Source organism: Peromyscus eremicus, chromosome 4, assembly GCF_949786415.1.
Source record: "Peromyscus eremicus chromosome 4, PerEre_H2_v1, whole genome shotgun sequence".
NCBI classification, from domain to species: Eukaryota; Metazoa; Chordata; class Mammalia; order Rodentia; family Cricetidae; genus Peromyscus; species Peromyscus eremicus.
In genome coordinates this window covers 134469742-134490489 of record NC_081419.1, presented here as the reverse complement: position 1 = coordinate 134490489, position 20748 = coordinate 134469742, and the positions used below count along the sequence as shown (strand labels likewise).

At 39.1% G+C, this 20748-nt stretch overlaps 1 protein-coding gene across 2 annotated transcripts in view; it reads left to right on the top strand.

Moving 5' to 3' along the window:
* Chd6 (chromodomain helicase DNA binding protein 6) overlaps positions 1 to 20748 on the top strand; it is a 193917-nt gene that overhangs the window by 34998 nt on the left and 138171 nt on the right. Inside the window, exons 1-2 of one of the 2 annotated variants that reach the window (XM_059261842.1) lie at positions 2445 to 2507; positions 14768 to 14822. In XM_059261842.1, the coding sequence (XP_059117825.1) occupies positions 14790 to 14822 (33 nt within the window). In that variant the 5' untranslated portion in view covers positions 2445 to 2507; positions 14768 to 14789. Of the gene's footprint in view, positions 1 to 2444; positions 2508 to 14767; positions 14823 to 20748 lie in introns of those variants that run through there. The other variant, XM_059261841.1, reaches the window with a different exon arrangement.

The following is a 20748-nucleotide window of genomic DNA, read 5'->3' as shown; positions in this document are numbered from 1 at the left end:
AAGTGGCTGTGAGCCCTCTGGAAGAATAGTACATACTCTTAAGTACCAATGAGCCTCTCTCCAGCTTAGCAGCTAGTGTCTTGTTATTTTTGTTTTAATTTTTCAAGACAGAATCCCTGTAAGTAGCCACAGCAGCCTGGAACTCTGCTTATGTAGCCAGTGTTGCCTCGGTTTCCCAAGGGCTGGGATTATACAATGTGCTACCATCCTGAACTGTCTATACCTTGTATCTTAATAGCTACAGACATAGCACATGCATATGTGGGCATGTGTAGTAAGCTTTCTTGTCAGACTATCTTTGGATTGCCAGCTCCCAAATAACGACATGGAGACTTAATATTAATTATGAAAGCATGGCATTAGCTTAGGCTTTTTCCCAATTAGCTCTTAAAACTTAAACTAACCTGTCTGTATTAATCTACATTCTGTCACCATGGCTCAGTTACCTCTGCTTTGTACCATATGTCCAACTTTTTCAGAGTCTCACTGCTGTCCCTGCCATCCCTGCCTCTCTTCTTTCCAGGGCTCTCTCTCCCTGGAAGTCCCGCCTGTTCTCTCCTGCCTAGTTATTGGCCATTCAGCTCTTTATTAAACCAATCACAGTGACATATCTTCACAGTGTAAACAGATATTCCCCAACAGGCATGTGTGTCATGATGTGTGTATGGGGGTGAGGACAACTGTGGGTGTCTGTTTTCTTTTTTATGTGGGTCCCAAGGATCTACCTTAAGTCAACAGGCTTGACAGGAAGTACCCCTACCCACTGAGACATCTTGCTGGCCCTGACTTAGTGGTTGTTTGATTTGTTTTTATCTGTGTGTGTTGTTGTTGAAGTAATGTTCTCATATTTTAACAAACTTAAGTAATCCTTTTCCCCTCTTTTGTTAGATGTGATTCTGTTTTTACTCTATTGCTATGAAATGTTAATTTGGGTGTGAATAGTGAATAATTTGGATGGGTGTATTCTATTATAGAATAGTTACTGCCTTTTAAAGCTTTATAGTTTGTTTGAATTATGCTTGCTTTGCATTGATTTGATAAAAGGTTATGCTCTGTGGATAAGAAAATTGCTAGATCACCCAAAATCGGAACTGTCACATTAATCTGTTGATTTGAACAGTAGACATTGATAGGAATACGAACTACAGAAAAAAGATGAGAAAGCCTCCTCAGGTCTGATGGTGAAGGAGATGGGCTTGTGTACTGTTCCACACAGCATGTGTGCATGGGAACACTTAACAAGAGAAAGGCTTTGTGGGATTGATTCTGCAGCTATGCTGCATGGGGGTGGGCTTAAAATATATTTCTTAATTTACTTAAACTGTAATTTTGATAATAATTATTTCAGTTAATTTTCCCTCAATATGGAGAATGCCCTTAAGTACTTAACATGTTATGCTGAAGATGTTTTTACTTCTGACAAGTGGATTTCCTGAGTCATCCTTCAAATTCCGTGCAGTCTTCCCTTCTTAGTAAATCTTGGTTGGAGAAAACACTCCATTTATTTTTTTCTTTCTCTATCCATTTATCTACCTACCTGTCTACCTATGAGTCATTTGATCAACCAATCAAAGCTTTCTTACTTACCCAGAGAAAGAACTTAGTTAAATAGGGAACATGTTTCTGTGTCCATGGAGGATTTGTTTACAAGGGTTTTTTCTATATACATTTTAAGGATTGAGGCTATAGAATTATAGGGCTTAGAAGAGTGTAGACTCTTCAGGAAAGGAACCTGAGAAAGTTTTAAACCTTATTTCACAGTTGAGGAAGCAGAGTTCTTCATGTCAGTTCACTGTTGCTTTGGGCATTTTAGAGAGTATAAAGGAAGATATGAGACAGCAAATTGGAAAGAGTGACCCCAAAATATTTACATGATTTGACTACTTATTTTGTGAGCTCTTAAGAGAGCTATGAGACTTTAAAAGATGATCAGTAAAATCATATATTTATCTGGACAGCATCATTGCACACCTGTAATTCTCATACTTGGGAGGCTGAGGCAGGAAGATTTCAAGTTCAGAGTCAACCAAGGCGTATAGCAAGACCCACATCTCAGAAAGACGGAAGATGTTTATGTGTGTCTATAAAAACTGAAAACTATGAAAAAATAATTAGGTTTTCTTCATATATGCACCTCCTTGGTTTTCATCACACATATCCAGTGAAACCAACTCTTCACTGGTTATGACTGCCTAAGAGGTAATTTTCAAGGCACAGACTGGGCATCTGAAGTCAGATCCTCACGTTTGCACAGCAAGTCCTCAGAGCCTTTTCCCCAACCCCTACTGTTGTACCTGTCAACTCTTGAATAGCACCTTCTGAGGGGGTTTGTTTCTGTCGTCTTTTTTTTTTTTTTTTTTTTTTTTTGAGCCACCCAGTTATGCTATTGTTACAGTCTGAATCAGATGTTCCCAGCACACTTATGTTTTAAATGTTTGGTTCTCAGCTCTTGGTGCTGCTTGGAGAAGCAGTGGAACTTTTAGGAAGTGATAGAACAGCCAGCAAAAGTAAGTAAATGGGGCAAGCTTTTGAATGTTTCCGTGATTTCTCCCTCTTTCCACTTCCTGTTCTATGTTGTAAAAGATTCTGTCACAACTTCCACCTCCTTTGTTCTACTCTACCTGCCTTCCCTGGCATGGGAACCTCAGGAGACTTACAGAGATGGAAGCCAGGAGCCCAAATAAGTCATTCCTTAAGTTGTTCTGTCAGGTTGTGGTTACATGGATGCAAAGTGATTGACATAAGAGTGGTACCAGAAAAGTGGAATGGTCATTGTGACTAGACCTGACCATACGGTTCTTTAGCCTGCAGAACTGTTTTTTTTTGTTTGTTTGTTTTTGTTTTTGTTTTTTTGAGAGGAATTTTAAAAAGTTTGGAAATACAAACTAGAAAAGTTCTAGAATGCTATCAGTAGAGCTTAATGGGAGATTCTGGTGAGTTCAGAAAATCAGAATTCTGATAGAACTGTGGACAGTGAAGGCCTAGCTCTTAAAGATTCTGGTGGGAATTGGACTAGAGTTCATTCTTGCTAAGTTCTAGTCATTTTTTTTTTTTTTTGTTGCCCCTGCCCTGAAATATGTTCAGTGAGGATGATTCAAGGATTAATGTGGTAGTAGAAATTTCAGAATAGCATGGTATTGTTGTGGTTGTTATTGGCTGCTTTTAGCCAGGCTTACAGTGAGAATTGGAAGAAAACTGATGCAGAAAGATGTGAAAATGCCTAGTTGGCCAGAAAAGCAGCACCTTTAAAGTTGCTGACTACAGTAGTTGCTAAAGAGATTAGTGGCTTTAAAGAGAAGCCACACACTCTGTCCTGGGACTGCAGGAAGGGTGCTTTGAAACCCTCAGGAATAGGGTATGGCCTCACTCATCTAGACTCCCAGGATGGAAAACCGCAAATTCATTTGAAAGATTTTACTTTAAAAAGTCAGTGTTCTCACGAGGGTAGCCTCGGGAAATGTTTTCCCAGGTTCAGCTGTCTAGGCAATCAGAGGCTATTACAGCCATGGTCCAAAGTGGCTGAACTTCACTCAAGCTGGTGTCAGGACTTGGTATCATCTATGTGGTGGTCAGTTTGTAGGCATGTAGAATTTAAGACTTACTGAGTCTTAGAGGCTTACACCAAGATAGTTAAGGAAAGTCTAGGAGGCCAGGCAGTGTATAGCTGGGTCAGATTCCCATGGGGAGTCCCTGACAAGACATGTGTGAAGCTGTGGAAGTGAGGCCTGAATTGCAGTGGGGAATCCCAGGGTGTTGGAGATGCCAGAAATGTGGGGCTTCTGCTGAGGGTACTGTAGTTAAGTTTATATTTTAAACTGCCCTTTGATTTGAGAGTTTGCCAAGAATGTAACTGGTATTTTCTTTATGACTCTCCTGGCATGAATTCTATTGTTTCTCAGACCAGTTGTCCCAAAAGATAGTGTTTTGTGTCAGTCTGAAACCTTGTTGATTGCTATGTCTAAGTAAGTAATTATTTAGGTGTTGGAAGTCAGTAGTTTTAATAATATTTTATTTGCGAGTATACTATGAAATTAAAATGAGTGACCAATCTAGACCAATACGGATGCAAATTAAGTGAATTATGTATAATGTAGGGGTAGAATTAGGAGATTTTAGTGGCTTGGCTTAGTAACACCTAAAGAGGCAATGTCATCCGAAGTAGTATCCTATTGCCTATAGCTTCTGCTTTTAGATTTGGAGAAACAAATGTTTTGTTTTTCAAACTTTCTACTGAGCAGGGGGTTTTCTGTTTACCTGCTCCCTCACCTTGCTCCCAAAGCTGACTTTATTTGCTTCTGCCATAACTTTTTTTGGGGGGTGGGGGCGTCTCACTGTATAGTTCAGACTGTCCTGGAATCTGTGGCACCCCTTCTGCTTTTTCTGAGATCATAGTCATGCACCACCCTGCTTGATTTTGTAAGAGCGTCACATCATGCAGCATCTTGTGTCATGTTTGCCCCTTGACCTCAGAACGCTCTTTATAGGTTTCAGGAAAGGAGGAATTGGGAATGAGAGAGGTTTGAGAACTGTTTCTCATCTTTAAAAATTTAGAGTTTATTGTTCTTGTTATCTGTTAAACAGCAGTTCTCAAGGCCCAAGGTTGAACAGCTTATGGGAGACTGCAATGTCCAAATCCATCAGGGTGAAGCATCTCCCTTGATTTGCATAGGTGGTTTGATAAAGATAGGAAAATATTTAGGTCTCAGGATTTCACCTGTAAAACTGAGAAAGTTTGTGTCAGATTCACAGTCTATTTCCTTTAAACAAAGACAGCATGGGAAAACCTTGAGCTTTTAGAAGTTGTACTTCAATGTAGCAGAGTTGTAGAACTAGGGGGAAAACCAGTCTACTGCTGAGAAGTCTACAGGTTAGTTAGGATTGCTGCTAACTCATTTGCTTTGTTTCTGGGTGTCTTGGATCAGTACCAGTTAGATTTTCTTACCATAAATTGCTCTATAACAGTGGTTTAAAATTCAAAATTATGATATAATGGAAGACTTTATGAATTTAAATGAACAGAATTATAGTTGCATCCCTTAAATCTTTATCCATGCTTAGGTATTATATGAATTTATATAAAAGTTTCTTTTTTGTGTAATGTTATTGGAAAGATCCATCCATATTGTCTGAGGTATGTTCTAGTGTCCTCCTGAACGATAGTTATTTCGAGCTGTCTTAATTGCTTCCTGTTTCTTGTAGTCAGGAGTGAAATTATCCTCTGCCACAGTTCTACCTTTTGCACATGTCCCAACTGCAATTTTCTATTTACTATTTAAATATTAAATTTAAAAAAATACAATTTTCTATTTAAAAATACTCCTTGGAGTATTTTTAGGAGTATTTTTAATTTCTAGTTAGGTAGTCATGGCTTTCAGTTTGTGTCTCAGGATGTCATATAAATGAAATCACTGAATATACACTCTTTAGTTGCTTCTTTCAGTCAGCATAGTACACTTGAGGTTCATCTGTGTATCAGTAGTTCTATTTTATAACTATATTCTAAAAATATGTCTAATAGTTAAAATAATTTTTGTAATGTGTGTGCATATATGGCATGTAAGTGAAGGTCAGGGTACAATTTGTGTGAATTGGTTCTCTCTTTCTAGCCATCATGAGGATCCAGGGGTCAAGTACACAGGTCATTGGGCTTGGCAACAGATGCCTTTGCCCTCTGAGTCATCTTGGGTCACCAGTAGCTTTCTAGAATTTATATTTGGAGTTGAGAAACTTTTGTATTTGTATATGCTTTCTTGGTAAACAGAAAATATCTTAAATCATTTTTGATGCCCTGGCATGTTTAAGTTACTTTGTGTAGGTGACTGACTTTGATGTAATAGAATAACTTTTTTAAAATTCATGTACTTTTTATACATGTTCTGTAATTGAAACAGACCCAGGAAGATTTGATAATTGACCAAAGTATGCTTGTATTTAGAACTTAGATAACTTCATTTCCAAATCTATACATGTTACTGTTCTGCTGAAGGCATTAAAATGTTAGGAGACAAAGGTAGCATGTTAATTGGTGGGTCCTTCAGAGGCTGACTGTAGATGTCATTGGTAAAAACCCTTTGTCTCCTCACATGGGATTATCACTTGAATTTTCAGAACTCTGAATCTTGAGTGGGCTTGGCTGTCAGTGGACTGTTTTCTTCAGTTCTGTGTACAAATGCGTTCATTCCTGGCTGTCACCTGTTGGCATTATGATATACAGTCTAAATATAGGAAGGAAGCAAAGGCAGGTTTTAAATGCCCTGATGTGATTTTGATAGCTCTGTAAGGGCCTGGTCATTTCTGATGCTGTCTATAGTAGTGATCTACCAAGCATGTGGATTTTTATCACCAGATTAGTAGTAAGAAATTATTTTCTCAAATGGAAGAGATGGGCTGGTATTTGAGATTGAGATTTATCCACATATTATGCAAATGGTCTCGTTAAAACATTGGCTGTGGAGCTGGAGATTTGGCTTAGTGATTAAAAGTGCATACTGTGCCCGAGTTTAGTTTTCAGCACCTACATCTGGTGTGTCAGAATCTGTAACTCCAGCTCTAGGGGATCTGAAACTCTCTTCTGACTTTTGTGGGTACCTGCACTCAACACGCACGTACACACACATAATAAAAAAGAAAAATTTGACTGTGTGCACAGTTATGCCACAGTCAGTTCTGATTCTGTGCACATGACATTACTGAAGTCTCTATACAATGTGTCATGTCTGATATTACTGAAATGTTTCTATACACTTATGTCAAGATTATAGAAAAGAATTCTAGCAACAGAAGACACTGGAAGTCAGTAGTGATTAAATAGCCTGAGGACATTGATCCAGTTAGAAAAACCTTGCAATTCACAGTCTACAGCAAACCTCTTATATAGTACTTTAGTCCAGTAACAAGAGTTTCTAGGTATCCTTGGAAGGTTCCTGTTATTGCCTTTACTGCTGGTTATTTCTTCTTAAAGACAAGGATTAAAATCATGACTCTTTGTGTTTACGCTATCTACCTTCAGGAGATCAAAGCTTTTTTTTAAAACATGGAATGTTTTGAACACTTTTCTTTTGAAGAGTAGTTTTTTAAAGATTTATTTTTTTAAAGATTATTATTTGTGTGTGTATGTGTCTGTGTTTGGGTGTGTGCACATGAGTGTAGGTGCCTCAGAGGATCCCCCTGGAGCTAGAGTTACAGGCAACTTCATCACCCAGTGAGGTGCTTGGGAACTGAACTGGATCCTTTTCAAGAGCACTGAGTACTCTTAATTGCTTCGCCATCTCTCCAGCCCCCGAGTGTAGTTTTAAGTTAATATTGGTAATAATGTATTCTTTCCTGCAAGGATTGTCAAAGTTTGGAAATGGGGATAGCGTTAGTGGTTCCTCACTTGAGACCTTTAGCAAGTGTTCCTAATTAGGCACTAATCCAGTAAAAGAGGTAGATTTTTAATCTAAGCTTCAAAAGTTTCTCATTCAGTGATAGCTTCCCTTTAATCCATTTGTGACAAATCCATGTATGATGTTAATGTTCTATTGATTTACTAAATACATGCAGAAGCAGTGAGAACAGATGTGTTTGCCCTGTTGGTCCTCCTTTAGTCCTACAGATGCAAACAATTGTTGACTGTAGTCATGAGTTTATCTTATCTCTGTCAGATAGTGAAGATCAAATATCTGCCTGAGTTATACTCAAGGAGGTCTAATATATGAACTGTACATCCTAATAGGTGGGGCTACTTGATGTAGCTTATAGCATACCCATTGTCCATTCCCATCATCAACGGAAGGGGAAAGCCCAATGTGGTGGGACAGGGTCTAGAATCTTAGCATTCAAGATGCAGATGCAGGAGGATGGAGAGCAATGGTCCAGCCTAGGCTGCATAGAGAGATTCTATATCAAAACCCAAGGGTTTGGGATGTCATTCAGTGGTGGAATACTTGCATAACATGTACAAGACAGTTAATCCCCCAGCACTGCATATTCACGGATTGTTTAAGCCCTTAAGTATATTTGGAACTGGCCTACCTTTAATACAAAATACAACTTCTCACCCACAGATCAAGTACAAGGAAACCTTTAAAGCAGAAAAGCCTTTCCTCACTCCAGATATATATTATTGTTGCACAAAAACATGCCCACTAGATCATGTGGTTGTCTTTGAAAGGCAAGAATGGCTACTTGTCATTTGAACAAACACCCTTCCGTTGTTAGTTAAGCTGGCAGTAAGCTTAGAAGATAATAAAAACACCAGAGCACAAAAATATATTATTGAATGTTTAAAAATTAGCCATTTAAAACAAAGAAGAGTTATAAAATAAAGTTGAAGAGGTTTCCCAGAAAGTAGAGCAAGAGATGGAGCAGGACAAAGGGAGGAAAATGTAAGAATGAATATAAATGAGAATAAATTAAAAGTGTGCCTTTGAGTTGAAGGCCCACCATTCATATACAGAGCAGGCATTCCATTCAAAGAACACAGTAGGGAGGGAATTAGGAAGAAATAATACAAGATCTTTCTATTTGAAAGGACCTACATTTCTAAATTGTGAAAGAATGTACCAACATTGTGGGAAAAATAGTTCCAAGGCATATTATTGTGAAAAAAATGTTTCTGCAGGCTTTCAAGAGGGAAGATAATGCCCCCTGTAAATGAGCAGGAATGAGAAAGGCTTAGCTCTCACCAGAAGTGGTGGAAGGACATTGCAGCAGTCCTCTTGAAGCCCAAGGAAAATGCCCTCCTGCCTGTTGTTCACTAATAAGTGAAACAGCAAGAGGACATGATGTCTTAGAAACTTACCACTAGTCAGGTGTTTCCCAGGGGGTTACTGGGAAAATGATGGGATGTGGAGGAGTCAGAGAACATAGCCTAGAGTCAAGTTTGAAGGCTAAGATACCATATAAGGATGGGTGTTGGAAGAGTTTTCCAGGTAGAGATGGCCTGAGCAGGACCTGAGTGACCAGGGCAAGTGTTAGGACCTGTAGGTAGGTGTTCAGTATTGCTGGATTATGCTGGAAAATAAATAATGCCAGATCAGTAGACATGGACTAGGGGACATATTGCTTATGCAGACTCTGCTCTCCATTTAAGGGTATTGTGGTTTTTTTTTTTTTTTTTTTTTTTTTAAATCACAGTACCTACCAAAGAGCATCTACTTTTGTTAGCACAGTGGTTCTCAACCTGTGGGTTGCAACCCCTTTGCGTCAGATGACCCTTTCACAGGGGTTGCATATCAGATATTTACATTACAATTCATAACAGTAGCAAAATTACAGTTATGAAGTAGCAGTGAAAATGATTTTATGGTTGGTCATCACAACATGAGGAACTGTATTAAAGGGTTGAAGTCTTAAGATTGAGAATTATGTGTCAGCATTTCAGGGAAAAATACTCTTAGTAGTAATAAAATGGTGTTAATGAGGGCATAGACAACATGGAGTATAGAGAGACTCTTCCTCCTCCCTTTCTCTTCAGGAAAGGGCAGGCCTCCCGTGGATATCAACCACCCATGGTCTATCAAGATGCAGTGAGACTAGGCACCTCCTCTTCTATTAAGGCTGGACCAGGCAATGCAGGAGGAGGAAAGGGACTTAAAAGTAGTCAACAGAGTCAGAGACAGCCCCTGCTCCCACTGTTAGGAGTCCCTCAAGAAGACCAAGCTACACAACTGTAACGTGTGTGTAGAGGGCCTAGGTCAGTCCTGTGCAGCTCCCTTGTTTTGTTGTTGCTTTAGTTTCTGAATCCCTATGAGCTCAGGTTAGTTGATTCTATGGGTTTTTTTTTGTGGTATCTTTGACCCCTTTGGTTCCTACAATTCTTCCTCCCCCTCTTCAGGATTTCTAGAGCTCCACCTAATATTTGGCTGTGGGTCTCTGCATCTGTTTCCATCAGTTGCTGGGTGAAGCCTCTCTGATGACCATTGGGCTAGGCACCAATCTATGAATATAGTAGAATATCATTAAGAATCATTTCACTGGTTTTTTTTTTTTTTTTTTGGCCAGTTGTGTTTGATTCTATCCTAGGTTTCTAGGCCATCCCACCTCTGTGTCCTGGCCGTCCAGGCAGTGTCAGGGGTGGTAAGACCCTATCTTTAAAAACAAAATAAATTTATTTTAAAAATTTATCTTTAAAAATAAAAACTTAATTTATTTTTAAATTTAAAATATTTAAATGATACCTATATATTAATTGTTGAATAGTGTGAACCTGGTGTTTTTCTATTTTTAAGTGTGCATAGTACAACATTGAAGAATTGGAAAATGGCAGATACACTACTGAAAAGAATTCATGAACTAGAGAGAGTAATGTAAAAAGTTCTTACTGGAACCTGACACTCATTTTTTTTTTCTTAATAGAAGCATATTTCATGGTGAGCATAGGAAGGAATGGGAACTTTTATATTGTTTGCCTTTTATGTTATTAGCAATATATAGTTCAGAGAAGGTAATTACATGCTGTACTTAGAAGTATTGGGATACAGTGAGGAGGGCCTGAGAGTCCTTCAGTTTTCATGTGATTTAGAAGTTAGTTTTTCCCCTGAGACAGATTTCCTGGTTTACACACCCAGGGCCTTCAGAAATGTATTATATTATGCTTTTTAATTAAGTGTTGAGATTCTGAATTTGCTATTTGATTTGCTCTTTATTGAGTCACGATCTAATCACAACATCTAAATGATGGTGACACAGCAACATAGGCCATAAAAGCCATTTCTAATGTGTGCAGAAACACAAACCATTCCTAGTGATGGCATTCAGCGTTACAGGAGATTAGTTGTGGGGTTTGTTTGTTTGTGTTCGATTGTGTTGTAATGTGTGTCATCAGAAAGCCTTTAATGTAGCAGGAATCGTAAAAGTTCTTATTAATAAAATCAAACCTGAGGCCAGTTATTGGGGTCAATGCTGGTAGATCAGAGAGACAGAACAAGCCACAGCTATCTCACCTTGCCAATTCCTCAGACTGGTCTTGTTTCCTCAGACTGGAGGCCTCTGAGTCCTCATCCAGAATGGGTCTCAGCTGAACTACTGCTCGAAAGCCTGAATGCTTAACCAGCCAAATGCTTCTAGTTTCTGGTCCTCACACCTTATATACCTTTCTGCTTTCTACCACCACTCCCTGGGATTAAAGGCTTGCTTTCTGGGATTAAAGGCGTGTGTCACCATGCCTGGCCGTTTCCTTGAACACATGGATTTCTGCCTCTGGAATGCTAGGATTAAAGGTGTGTGCTACCACTGCCTATCCTTTATGTTTAATATTGTGGCTGCTCTGTCTCTGACCCCAGATAAGTTTATTAGAATGCACAATATTTGGGGAAATACAATACCACACTTTAAAAAGTGAGGTAGTCTAAGAGAGGACGTCTGTTAATTGTGAGATGCTTAGGAACACGTTTTGAAGTGTCTAGTAAACAGTTATGTTAGTAACAATTGTTCTTTTGTGGGCTTTATTGGTGCTGGTAGAATTTTTCTGTATTTTTAATGATTCCATTTTATTGGGCAGAAGTTTTAGTATATATGTCTAGTTATGATAATACCATTTTTATTAGCTGGAATTACTTTCTAAACTTAATTTCAGAATTTGTGGTAGTTTGTAAGATAGGTTGAGAATATTGGTTTTTCTGTAATGATCAAGAAATACATGGTAGTGGTGGCTAAGAATGATGATTTTCCTGAGTTTAATAATTTGAAGTTGAAATTAAAGGGAAAAAAACTGTTAACATGATTTACCTAGAATTATGATGAAATATAAGAAAGAGTATTCTTTTAAGTTTTACCTGCTGTGATTCAGAACTGTTACTTTCTCTTTGATTGATGGTTGTCTTACGGTGACTAATTGTTGCCTCAGCGCTGACTCTGACTTACTTAGAAGCATCATGTACTCGTGGGACTTCCACTTTCCCGACTAAGCCAACAGTCTTCCTCCCTGCCTTGCCTGCTTTCCAGCTTGTTACCTCCTTGTCCCTGGTGCTCTTGGCAAATAGCAGCACCCTGGTAGGTCAGCCACTAGAGCAGATTATCTTTAGCTTTGTCCACGCATGACTCCAGAATGTAGGTGTATAAAAAAGGTACACAAAATTTGATAATAAATACTTGATAATATATTACAAGGAATATACTTTAAAACTATTTTTGTCATGCATGTGATTTTACCTCTTAAAAAGATTATGTACTAATGAGATGGTTGTACTTGTTTATTTTTACATAAAGAATTAAATCCTAGCTGAATATATGGCACTAAAAGACATAGAGCATCTTCAGTGTTTTTTCAGAGGTGATTCGTCTTTATCTGTATGTATGTTTCTGTGTATGCATGTATGTATGTGTGCGGACACATGCATGCCGTAGCATGTGTCAAGGTCAGAGGACAAATTTAGATGTCAGTCCTCACCTTTCTTGTTTGAGACAAGGTTTCTTTTTGTTGGTTCTGTGTGTCTATGCAGGGTCTCTTTTTGTTGTTGTTGTTAGCTGCTGTGCTGCATTCTACACGCTAGCTGTGTATGAGCTTCTGAGGATTCCCCTTTCTCTCCCTCGAATCTTTTCGTAAGAGCACTGGAGTTACAACACATGCTACTGCACCCAGCTTTCACAAGTTCGGGGTTCAGACTCAGATCCTAGAGTTTGCACACATGCATCACATCCACTAAGCCATCACCCTACCCCTTGAGCAATAGTTTGATCTTATAAGGGTCATTGTGGAGAATGCTGCTTCACATAAGCACATAGTACATAGAACATGACAGAAATGTTTAGGGCCATTGCAGAAATTGGAAATTTTGCCCTAATCACAAGCCAAAATTTGCTAAATCACTTTTTTATGAAACTCAAGTCAGCAACTCAAGCAGCATTTTAAAAACTCATTCTATAATAACACAATTCAGAGATATATTAATTTGATGTTTATATGCTGGAAAATGGTTAATAGGAAAAATACTGAAGTTTTAGTTTTCTATAATAAAGCCATTGTGTTTTGTTATAATAATAAAACTCTGTACAGTTGGAAAGCACTGCACTGCATAACATCATAGTTGTGTTCATTAGTGCCATGCAATGTGATGGTGTGTGCAGTGCAATGTTGTTTGTTTTTTACTCTTTTGAGGGGCCTGCCACCCAGCTCCCAAATAAATCACACACAGAGGCTTATTCTTAATTATAAATGCCTGGCCTTAGCTTGGCTTGTTTCTTGCCAGCCTTTCTTAACTTATATTAACCCCTCTGTCTTTTGCCTCTGGCCTTTACCTTTCTCTATTTCTGTATACCTTTCTTTCTTACTCCATTGCAAGTTGTGTAGCTGGGTAGCTGGCCTCTAATGTCGTCCTCCTTCTCTCCCTCCTGCTTCCTTCCTCTCCCAGATTTCTTCTATATATTCTCTCTGCCTGCCAGCCCCGCCTATCCTTTTTCCTGCCTCCCTTTTGGCCGGCCATTCATTATTAGACCACCAGGTGTTTTAGAGGCACAGTAACACAGCTTCACCAAGTTAAACAAACGCAACATAAACAAAAGTAACACACCTTAAAATAATATTCCCCAACAGTGCAAAGAACAAATGTGTGCCAAACCAAGGCTGCAGTGAAGTAGGGAAATACTGCTAGGAAATCTAGCTTCATTATACATTTGATTTTGACTAATTTCTGGTAATTGCAATTCAGAAACCTTTTACTGTTGCCAAATTTTTGTGACCACTACATTCAGTTATGTAACTCTCTATGTCATCATAGCCCACAGCTTAAGAAGTTGTACTTTTAACTTTAAAAAATTATTTTTGTGGTATATTGACCAACTGTGGTTATATATACTTATGAACTATGAAGTGGTGTTAGGATTTATGAGTATAATATGGAATAATTAAATTGAACTAGGAAACACATATCTACCACCTCAAATACTTACTTCACATTAATTTCAAAGGTCTACTAATGCCTACACATCACATTCATATGGATGTGATTAATTCTGATGTGATTGTATGCCTCTGGTAAAGTGTTAGGCAGTCTCTAAATCTAGCCTAGAGCCAGTAGCCAGGATTCTATGATCCCTCTACAGTTTGTGTGTGAGACCCATAGGTGGTACTTGTAGGTAGTGATGCAAGCAGGACCAGGGATCTTTCCTGTCCGAGAAAACCAGTTGCTGGACTCTTGAGGAGCTCACAAGTCATATTGAAGAATTGTAACACAAAGGCCATTGTGCTTGGAGTGAGAATGATGGCTTAAGACATGAGTAGAATGAAAACAGTCCTTTAAACAATGAATGATTGTAATGCAGTTTACCAAGTAATATATTTACATGGTTTTAAATCATCCAATATCATAGGAACACTTACAATGAGATGAAAGAGTGCTATCCTCTACCCTGTGTCAACCCCTGTCCCACTCTTAGACAAAGTTACTTTAAACCATTGAGGTCTCTTTTTCTATTGTCTATATTTCTGTTATTAGAATGATTTTTCTGTGGTAAACATTATATATTGAACTTTTATTTCCCCCAAAGAATGAAGCTTACCTGTTTGTACCCTTTCCTCTTCATTCCCATCAATAAAGTTATACCATTTATTTTTGTTTCTGCTTTTAGTTACCTGGTAGCTTTGATATGCCAGCATCTTTTATAAATTCCCTGATCTACAAAAACAGTATTTCTTTTGCTTCATCCCATCTAGAACAATAAAGTGGGTCTGGTGAGAGTTAGATGTAGACTTAGAGGTCTGGGCATTGTTGGACAGTTATTTGGAGGCAATTTTAAATGTTTTGTGTGAGATTTATCATAATCTTTATTTTTTTTGTGTGTTTTATAGAAATAAAATCTTCCCTTAATTGATGAAAATGAAAATACAGAAGAAAGAGAAGCAGGTAAGTGGTCCCATTTCTTTTAGGTGTTTTATTTGTTCATTGTACCTTACACCTACTGAAGAGGATAGGTTAGCTGTGTGGGCTCACATTTTAACCTCTGCTAGTCCCTGTTGCCTCTGCTTTCCATTCTCTGCAGAGTAATAGAGCTCTGGTGTGGTGAGCCACAAGAATATGTTATAAGGAGTCCAGCTGTACATCAAAGCTATATCGTGACCAGGCCAAGGGTCAGTCAAGTGGCAAGCCATCTAGCATGAACTATTTGGTGTTACACAGCTTAATATTCAGCTGTGCCTTGTTATGAATTTCTTGTGCTCACAATTCCCATAGAAAGTGTGTGTGAACTTCACCGTTCCAGCCAGTACTTGGATAAGGTCACGCTGGCGGAAACCATAGCTTTGTTTTTTGTGCTATTGAAGCTTAGACCATCCCCTTGCCTTGAGGCCTAGTGGCTCTCCAGAGCAATTGACTGAGAAGAAAAGAGGTTTTTACATATCAAGGTGGAAGGTCAGGTGGAGCAAGATTCCTGAGGAGGCAGAGGACCTAGTGGCCAGGGGAGGAAGGGACAGGTGTTTTCTGTAGGACAGAATGGCATGGCCAGGGAGAAGGGAAGAAGACAGAGGTTTTGTAGATGGTAAGGCAGAACTCTTGTAGAGTTCATCAGAGCCAGGAGTAGAGAGCAAGTAGACATGGAGGGTGAAGAAACAGAGGACGAAGATGAGGCTGGAAGCATAAGAGCTTAGTCATTAGCAGGACTATGAGAGGACAGTAAATGAGGGAACAAAGAACTGAGTGTCAGGACAGAACTGAAGCTATGGAGATAGGATTTCATCCCAGAGAAATAAAGTAGAAATAAAGAATTTGGTGTATCTACATTTATTCTTGTCCTGAATGCCTGACAGAGCTGTAGCTGAGTAGATGGAATTTTGTCTTAGTGGAATAAAATTAACAGACATAAGAGCATAGTGTACGTAGATTTTTTTCCCCTCAGATATCCCACGCCGGATGTAGCATCTGACCCGGACCCTGGGTAACCCATACTCTGGGTGACTAATGTGTGAATTTTCCTTTTTGCTTCAGTCATGTCCATATAGGAGCAATGTAGTGAAACTGAATGAGAGTGTTAAAAATTCGCCTTGTAGAAATGCGTCCTCTCTTGGAACAGCTTTTCAGATTTTCCTGAGTGATGTGACCAATTCTCTGTAGTTTTTACATATTAATCATTTTTGGATATTTAGTTTGCTAAAAGCATTTTCTCCACATTTTATGTGTGTGTGTATGTACATGAAGTTTATATGTAGGCATGTATGTAATAGCTTATGTGTGGAGGTCAGAGGACAAGTTTGCAGAGTCATTTCTCTTCTTCCACCTTTCTGGAGCGGTCTGGGCTTCCGACTCGAGCTCCGGTTGACAGGTTTACTCTACAGGTGCCTTTACCCACAGAGACACCTCATTGCCCGGAAGCACTATTTTATTTGTACAATACTTAGAACAGTGGCCAGTGTGACTCATTAATATAGTGTATAAATAACTCTTCTCCTCAGTTACTTCTGTTTCTCTGATGGCTTTATTGGAAGGACCCTAGAGAATACCAGTTTGTGTGACTTAGAGAAGTGAGATGTGGAACTATGCCTCTGACTCTTAGACAGTCTGTCGGATGGGTGGCCTTTCTTTTTATGGAATTGGATGATAATCTAGCAATGGGGATGGTGGGGGTGGTGGTGGTGGTGGTGGTGGTGGTGGTGTCGTCTGAATCCCTGTCTTGAACTGAGACCCCATGAGAGGTGGTTGGGTGGGACTAGCCACCTTTTCCTTTCCAGTCTCCTCCTTTGGAACTCTAGTTAGAGACAGGGGCATGTGGGGTATCACAAGATTATCCTCTGGATGGCCCTTGTTGGGGAGCTTGATTTGGAGAAGTTATTCTTCTCAGTGTGAGTTACTCACAGGAAAAGCAGTACTTGTATCTACACATTGAGTTTCTCTTTCCTGGTGCTACAGTGAACTGGCAGTTGTAGGTCAGCACCACAGAAAAGGAATTTATCCTAGGGTGCACTCTGACAGGTATCTGAAGCTGTGTACAAGTTCTTCAATTACTGCTGAGTTTATGATCAAGAAGATGGGAAAGGACCACATATTCATCAAAAAAGGACCATTTAAATGTATTGTAGAATATACCCCAAACCCTCAAAATTGTTGTTAATTATGATATGCAGGCAGGCTTATAGTTCTTAAGGCAATTTTCACGTTTAATTTTTAGACATTTTTTTAAGGTGAGTTATTATGTATCCTTAGAGGAATTTTTATTTTAAACTTAATAGTAATGGTTAGTGAGCAGAATGTTGTTTGAGGTGGTGTTTTCTGTTTTGGGTTGGTTTGTTGGTTTCTGTGTTTGTATTTGAGATCGTCTTGATAAAGAAGTAGAGGTTTATGTGTAGTTAAGGCTAGTGTTGAGCTTGAGATCTATGTGCATCAGCCTCGTGAGTGCTGGGACTATAGAGTTACCCTACTGTGCCCTGCTTCAGAGTGAGAATTTCACTTGAAAATCACTGTTAGCTGTGTTGAGGTCAGGGTAAATAAACAGGAGGAACTGATCCTGTGCCTTCTGTCAGTGTTTGACACTGGGTCACATGGACTATTGAACTGCAAGAAATTCAGTACATGAAAGTGGAATGCTAGAGCTGTAGGCTCTAGGACTGAGTGTGTATCACACAGTTTCGAGCTGGATAGAAAGAGCTTCAGTCTTCATAGAGTGGGATTGAAATTCTCGCTGTATCACTTACGCTCTTGGAACAAGTTCAGTCTCATTTTTTAACGTGTGGAAAGTGGTTAAATGAGACAGTCAAGTACTTAGTATTTGTTATGTCAGTAGCAAGCAAATCTTTAGTGTGTAACAATGTGGATAGCAATCAAGCTCACTTTACCCTAATTCTGAGATGTTAGAAGCAACACTAAAAGGCTTAGGCTCTAGCCCAGTAGTGGAGCACTTGCCCAGCATGAACAAGGTCCTGGGGAGAATGTTGACACTGGAGAAAGAAGCAGGGGGAATGGGAAAGTCTGTTTTAAAAACATCCATTCTTTAAAAAAAAAAAAAATCCTCATTTCTTCTAGTTTGTTTTTCCACTTCTTTGAAGAAAAATGGCATGTAAATGTATTCTGATCTTTAAAAATTCTCATTTCCTTGTTCAAAATTTTATCGGGAAAAATTAAAATGAGATGACAGGTTTTTACAAGTTAATCAAAATTCAGCAATAAATAATCATGCTTCTTATTAACTAGAAGGGGCATAACAGGTGGCATGCCAAGAACAAAGGCTTTAGAGATTGACTTTGACTTTGTATTGCCAAAGGAAATGTTGCAAAAAAAACCCAGAACTGTGAAAAACGAATCTCTTGCAGTCTTTTTATCTGTGTTGACAAAAATAACTAAACTTCCTCTAAGAAGTGTATGGAGTTTAATTAGTGAGATTACCAAACAATACTAGGCAGGGAAAAGTTAGCTAGAGAAATGAGATGTGACTTGTAATGTTGAAAGCCTGACTTTTACAACGGAGTGTACTTCTTAAGTGGACACAACCTTACCTTAGTGAAAACAGACCCATCCTGATTCTTTTTTTTTTTTTTAAACCTCAGCTCATTGTTTGCTACTATTTTATAAATATGACAGGTATGAGATGTGATATACAATAGTAAGGGTAAAGGTTTACTGTAGTAATCTAGATCAAGGAATCCAGTTTTAAAAAAGGTAATATTAAAACTTGGAGCTATAGCCAGGAGGTAATATAGACCTGGTGACTTTGGGAGCCCTTGCTTCCATGAACAAGAGTTGAGCAGACATAGCTTTCATTTTTAGGTCCTCGAGAAAACACAAAGCTGGTGAATTGGGAAGAGTAATTCAGATGAGCAGTGGGAATCTCAGACCTTGATGAGACAGTTAGACTATACTTTCTTCCTTGGAGTGAATATGAACCTGAATTATTCACTAAGCAAATATTGCTGAGTTTTCCACATTTATTTATGCAAGAAATATTTAAGTTCTACCTCAGGCCAGGTTCAGCAGTGACTTAAATGTTTTCTGAAGAAATGGCATATAGTCTGATTATAGAAAGGCAGTTAAAGTAGGGTATGATACATGCCCCAGAAGAACCAGGGTTTTACATTATGGGTGGAAGGGTGTGGTCTGGTATTGGAATATAGTTAGGGACACAGGTAATATTTTAGGAAGAGTGAGGTCAGTCAGTGTGCTTCAAAGAACTGAACGAGGAAGGAAGAGAGTAATTATAGGTAGATTCAGGAAGTACATGGTAGTAAGGGAGAAAGGGAAAGCCTATGGTGGAGTGCTCCATTTTGGTGGTGGCAAAAGGCGAACTAGAGTAAGCTTGGTGGATTTAGCCAGCTGCCATGTTCCTAGTGCAGTTTATCTGTGTCTTGTAGTGGGAAAAAGAGAGCTCTGATCTCTAGGAAGGTGTTTACCACAAAAACAATTGCAGAGTCACAGCCTTGGTTGAAAATAGTGAGTGACGAAGAATAAGAACATTGATAATAATGTGGATGAGTAAACAATTGATTTTGAGACTTTTCAGCATCACTGGACAGAGAGCAGGCTAGCACTAATCAGACCTTCAGTTTGTTTGCCATTGGAAGCCCCTTTCAGCATATTTAAGAGTGATGCTAAATTGCCCTTTTTTTTTTTAAAAAAGAGTTTAAAACATTGTCTTCATTAGTCAAAAGGATTTAAAACGGACTTTTTCCAATTCCTGAGAGAGAGAGAGAGAGAGAGAGAGAGAGAGAGAGAGAGAGAGAAACATGAGCATTGAATTCTTCCTGTCTGTTCATATATTTCATAGGACAGCCCCCCCCCCAATCATTCTGATTGGTTTCGTATTCTGAAACATACACTTGAGGCCAGAATGCTAAGACAAGGAGGACTCATTGCCTGTGAAGTACATGAAGGAAGAAGGCACTCTATTCCCTGAAGACTTATGGTCCTCTCAAGAGAGCAAGTGAAGTGTATAGGTTGATGGACCCGTGGACAAGAATGGGGCCAAGGTCTTTGCTTTCTGTTTTTCCCTCTTACTCCCCTGGCTTCTTTTTCTTCTAGTTCTTCTTCACTCCAGTACCTCTACATCCACTGTCCTCCTTTCCATTATGGGATATCAGTTTCCTAGGAACAAGGTTATCAGCTTCCTCTTCAGTAGTACATATACTCTTGTCATGAGACCTTGTCATGAGGCAGAGGAAGAGACAGTGTCACTCTGACCTAGAGCAGACTATCTTGGTGGAATTCAGTCTTTAGGCTTTGAAAGCCTCTTTAGTAAGCAATTAACTGTTTCAATTTGTCCCCTCACTTTTTAAAAATTTGTTTTTAATTCATACATACATAATGCTCCTTGATCAAAATCGCCTTCATTATTCTCCCTTATCCTTTCCCCCTTCCATCATGTCTTTTCTTCCTCCGAAGTCCTCCTGTGTTCGTCTTTTTTTTTTTTTTTTTTTAAGTTAGAATTGCCTGCATGAGTATGGGTAGGAGTTGACTTACTTTGATCAGACAGTGCACTAGTGACTGTACCACTCAGCAGTATGACTCGGCTTCCCTCTAGCAAGCATTAACTGTTCTTCGCTACAGGTCCTGAGGTAGGGTAGGGCTTATGCAGGCTGGTAGCCACCACTGCTGTGAGTCGTGGCTGCAGCAACCATGTCCTGTCCAGAAGGTAGTGTTTTGTAGTATTCTTTCCCATCCTCCAACTCTTAAATGGTTTCTAGCCCTTCTTCTGAGCTCTTCCCTGAGCCTTGCAGGAGGTGATATAGATGTCCTGTTTAGAGCTGAGTACTAAACACTTTCAGTTTGCCCACTCCTGCACTCTAAGAAAACTTGATCTCTAAGTGTCAGGTGTCCCTGGCACAGAATTCACTATTGTTCCCAGGATGAGCAC